This window comes from Sciurus vulgaris, assembly GCF_902686455.1.
Source record: "Sciurus vulgaris genome assembly, chromosome: 12".
NCBI classification, from domain to species: Eukaryota; Metazoa; Chordata; class Mammalia; order Rodentia; family Sciuridae; genus Sciurus; species Sciurus vulgaris.
In genome coordinates, this window is record NC_136473.1 from 74,726,747 (window position 1) to 74,731,880 (window position 5,134).

General features: G+C 51.0%; 1 protein-coding gene across 1 annotated transcript in view; it reads left to right on the plus strand.

Moving 5' to 3' along the window:
* LAMB3 (laminin subunit beta 3) overlaps window positions 1-5,008 on the plus strand; it is a 39,046-nt gene extending 34,038 nt beyond the window's left edge. Inside the window, exons 19-23 of the mRNA XM_079107506.1 lie at window positions 330-537; window positions 932-1,073; window positions 1,453-1,629; window positions 2,302-2,455; window positions 4,474-5,008. Of these exons, the coding sequence (XP_078963632.1) occupies window positions 330-537; window positions 932-1,073; window positions 1,453-1,629; window positions 2,302-2,455; window positions 4,474-4,610 (818 nt within the window). The 3' untranslated portion in view covers window positions 4,611-5,008. The remainder of the gene's footprint in view (window positions 1-329; window positions 538-931; window positions 1,074-1,452; window positions 1,630-2,301; window positions 2,456-4,473) is intronic.
* Window positions 5,009-5,134: the final 126 nt, after the last annotated feature.

Sequence of the window (5,134 nt, forward strand, 5' to 3'; positions counted from 1 at the left end):
TGGGGCTGATTGCAGCAGACATTGCTCAGTACCAGCTGTCTGGCACCTCCTCCTCCCAGCCTGCAGTTTCCTGTGGCACCAGACACTTAGTTACCACAGCTGTGCTGACACGCCTCCTCCCCACAGCACAGAGCACAGGACAATCATCCTACAGCATCCCCGGAAATTCCCAGAGAATGGGCACCTGAGTTTGCTTGAGAGTGGGCAGCATTTCTCTGGGGCGCCACAACAGAAGGCCTCAGAAGCATTGTCCATGGTGCTGTTTAACAGGCTGCTGATCCTTGGGGAGGTGAGTGGCCTCCCCAGTCTGATGGATGGTTGTCTTCCAGACCCTGATATGGATGCAGCCACCATCCAGGAGGTCAGCGAGGCCGTGCTGGCTCTGTGGCTGCCCACAGACTCGGCTACGGTCCTGCGGAAGATGAATGAGATCCAGGCCATCGCAGCCAGACTTCCCAATGTGGACCTGGTGCTGTCTCAGACCAAGCAGGATATCACGAGGGCCCGCAGGCTCCAGACGGAGGCTGAGCAGGCCAGGTATGGCCTTGGGCCCTGAGCTTCTCCTCGCCCAGGATGGGGCTAATGTTTTGGCCCCCAACCCTGTTTCTGGGAGAGAGGAGCAGAAGGCTAGGACCCAGGGGGGCTGCTTACTATGGTGGGGATGGTTAAGGGACATGAGAAGTCCAGGTTACACTTCACTTACTTGACCCTGTCTTCCATGTAAGAAATGGCCCAGAGGATGTCTCAGTTGTAACACTCACTATGCCCTCTTGGTGGGGTCCTGGGAAGGAAGAGCTACTGAGCTAGTATTGTCCCTACTCTTTGTCTCAGCTGGGAAGGGTGTTCTCTCAGGCTGGCGCATGAATTAAACCACACATTTATCATTCGCTCGTCACTCATTCTCTCTTTGCTCTTCCTTCCTGTTCCTCAGGAGCCGAGCTCACGCAGTGGAAGGCCAGGTAGAGGATGTGGTTGGGAACTTGCGGCAGGGCACAGTGGCATTGCAGGAGGCCCAGGACACCATGCAAGGCACCAGCCGCTCCCTTAAGCTCATCCAGGACAGGGTTGTTGAGGTGAGGCATTATGGATTCCTGGCTCCCATTTTGGAATAAACAGATTTTAGGCACAAGGCATAGAAGATGCTAGAAAGTGACTTTAATGACCAAGCTGGAGGTCTTGAGAAGGCTGGTTTACAAGCCTCAAGTCTGGTTTTGAGCTTTGGATTTTCTGGTCTCTTGGCCAGGATGCAGAAGGCAGGGGAGGGGGTCAGCTGAGCTGCAGAAGGAGGCCTGGATATCATGGATAGGCAGGGGCTTAGGGGAGCCATTGTGAAGTCCTGGTTGAACAGAGTTTTCCTTGTCTGAAAAGTGGGAGACAAGATGGCAGAAGCAGGCTATGGCTGCCTGTAAGAGCTACTGCAAACTTTCAGATTTACTCCTTTTTCCCACAAAGGTTCAGCAGGTCCTGGGGCCAGCAGAAAGGCTGGTGATGAGCATGAGGGTTCAGCTGGGTGACTTCCAAGCACGGATGGAGGAGCTCCGCCGCCAGGCCCGGCAGCAGAGGGCACAGACAGCCCAGGCCCAGCAGCTTGCAGAGGGTGCCAACAAGCGGGCACTGAGTGCCCAGGAGGTACAGAGAGAGCAAATTAGCCTGACGACACACACACCAGTGAGGGGCTCCAGGATTAACCCAAATTTAGCCTCTGGCTGCCTCTGTGTAACTGGGTCACGGGTGCCAAAGATGATCCAGTCCATCTGAGACATCTGGAGCTGTCTACAGATGAGACGGCCACTCACCCCTGCCCAGTTCTACAAAGCAGGTCTCTTAATGTGTTATCTGGAGCTTGTCTCCTCAATCCCCGGCCTGGACACTCAGCTTAGACCAATGATCTGGGCTCCATCCCTACCAGAGTTAGATCAGAGAAGATTAAAGAGCTTCTCCCAGTGTCTCAAGGGCACCACCTGCTTCTCCCAGGGTCAGGAGCACTGGCAAGTGCAATCCTGGGATGCAACCAAGTTGCCAAGTCTGCTTTTCAATGACACCTTAATATGAACCTATGAGTATGTGTTTGGCATTATGCTTAAAGTGAGATGGGGAGTGGCGGAGCTAGAGATAGAGAGAGGGGAAGGTGGAATTTGAAGACATAATCTGGGGCACAAGGGTTTATACATGAAACACATGCATGGGTGACAATAGGAGGCATTTTGTCACTGTGTGCTGATTGGGGTGATGTCAAGTGCTTTAGCCATGTGCCTTTAGGACTGAGGATGGTGATACTGAGGTGGTTCTACTTTTTTTCAGGATTTTGAGAGAATAAAGCAAAAGTATGCTGGGTTGAAGGACCGCCTGAATCGGAGTCCCATGCTGGGTGAGCAGGGCAGCCGGATTCTGACTGTCAAGACGGAGGCAGAGGAACTGTTTGGGGAGACCATAGAGATGATGGACAGGATGAAAGGTGAGGGGCATGGACTTCTGGGCACCCCTGAAGACTGGAACCTACCCAGGGCTGCTGAGGTCCACTCTGGTTGGAGGCAGCAGTGCTAAGGGAGTGAGGTCGATCAGGATTTACTGAGCATCTAGCATGTATGACAGGTACTTTTTACTGAGCACCTAGTATGGGTGACAGTAGCTTTTAAAAGGATTCTGAGGTTTCCTCTGAAAGAAGAATAAGGAATCTAGAAGTCACACTCTAAGATGTGATGGTGTGTTCAGGGAATGCTGCATAGTTTCTCTGAATTTTGGCAAAAGTGATTGGCAGACACCTCGGTGGGTGGCCAGGTAGACCCACAGAGAAAGTTGGGTTGGTGGATTCATAATGAAGAGATGGAGGCCATGGCCACCCACCCCTAAAGGGCAAGGAGCTGAACTTAAAGGAGGAACCAGAAGCTGGGTCAGTGCTTTTCCTGGCCTTGCCCATCCATGCTCTGTATGAAGATAAAGAATTTATCACATCTGTGGATGACAGACAGTTAATACACCAGATGACAAAATCAGCACAGTAAGGCAATTGCTAGACTAAAAGATGAGCTGAAATCAATAGGATGAAATTAAATAAGGAGAAACCTTACCTCTGGCCTTTGTGGGCCTAAACCACAAGTACAGCTAAGGAGAGGCCTGGCTTCTAGTGGTTCATGTCACTGAAACATGGTTTTAACTGGTAAATACAAATTGTCACTCACCTGAGAAAGACCCAAGAGTTCTGAGTAACTGCAAGCTTGTTTCGAAGCAGCAATATCTTGGTACTGCTGAGAGCTAATATCTTGTTTTTGCCGAGATCTAATAAACTCAAAGCAGCCAAAGTAAGGGGAATCAGTGAAAGCTTAGGGGTGATATTCAAACTACCTAGCAACTGGTGTGGCACATACCCACCAGCCAGAACAGTCTTGGGTCATAGCATTGGAATGGACCCACTTGAAGGAATTTACTTTTAATTGGAAGATAATGGCGAGGATCATGCATGAGGGTAGCCTCTGAACATAGGGGCCCTGAAATAGAACAGCAGTGATTTAACCACCACTATGAATGCATTTCAATATCTGATCAACCTGTAGGTCCATGTGGATATTCACTGCCTGATACTCTCTTATGCTCTGTTCAAGTGAAGGCTGCTATGTCTTCGTAAGGGATATTGACAAACCTGCACACATCAGGAAGAGAGTGACTGGGGAGGGAGAGAAGGAGGGGCCCAGCAATTGTATCCCATGAGGAATGGAGACCTTTAACCTGGAGAAAACGAAGCCTCAGAAATGGGCAGGACTCCTATTTGGGAACAGAGCAGATATATTCCTACATCCCCAGGAGACAGACCTGGGGCAACTGGGTGGAAGCAACGAGTGGTTAGATTTCAGTTGCCTGAGAAGAGGACTTTGTAAATATTCAGAGCTGCCTAAAGTCGGAGCCTTGTAAAACTGTGCCTGCTGCCTCCCTATTCTTGGCAAAATTTAGGCTGGGGGAATGTGGTAGAGGGGACTCCTGCCTAGGGGACAGGCCAGTCTGGTCACTTCAGTATCCTTCAAGCCTTTACACATAATCAGAAGGGACCAGGATGGGGGTGGTGTGAGGAGAACTAGATTAATCTGGGGTGGCATTTTTGGAGGGAAAGTGGGCAAGGATTCTGGTCACTTGGGCAGTTCTTTTGTCAAGGAACCTACTTAAGTGTCACTGGTAGGATGGCGGCTATCTGGGTCCAGCAGCACTGGGCTGCTAATCTTGGTGCCAGTATCCTCACACCCCTCAGCCTGGTACAACTGAGAGAGCCTGGAGAAGAGGAGAGGGGTGGGGGGATAAACGGGAGTGGGGGCCTCTTGGACTGGAGAGACAGGAGGCTGCAGAGACCACACCTCGAGGCCAGCCTCCTCTGAGTTGGTTCTCCTGCCCATGCTGCCTCCAGGCAGCGGGAGAAAAAGGAAGGGATGGCGTCTTTGGGTGTCTTGCCATCCACTCCTCCTCCCTACACACTTCCATCTGCCTCAGACATGGAGTCGGAGCTGCTGCGGGGGAGCCAGACCATCATGCTGCGCTCGGCGGACCTGACAGGGCTGGAGAAACGCGTGGAGCAGATCCGTGACTACATCAACGGGCGTGTACTCTATTATGCCACCTGCAAATGATCTCCAGCTCCCTTTGGTTTTGGGGGGCAGATCGGGTGGAATGTTTTCTACTCCGGGAGACTTGGATGCCACTGATGGCACATCTAGGCTACCCAGGTGTGCAGCAGGATGAGCCTGAGCCGATGGGTCCACTACATTTATGGACAGAGATGGTGGAGGTGGGTATGTCATCATGCCTGGAAACTCAAGTGGAGGGAGCCAAGCTGGGCAATTTCTCTGCCCTTTGTCCTCTGTTGTGACTGAATTGTGGACCAACACAACACAAAAAAACTTAAAAAAAAAAAAAAAAAAAAAAAGATGTGCAAATGAAAAACCTAATAAAAATCTTTGGAAAGGAGCCTAGAAGCTCAGAGAGGGAAAATGGTCTGTCTTCCCATTAAATAAACTTTTGTCACTTATTTCTGACTCCTATTTGGTGTTCCTATGAGCTCAAGACCACTGGGCTGCCCTACTATCTCAGTTCTGCTTGCTCATCACCTGTACCTAGGGAGACTGGGCCCTTCTGTCCTAGGACCAGGTGGACC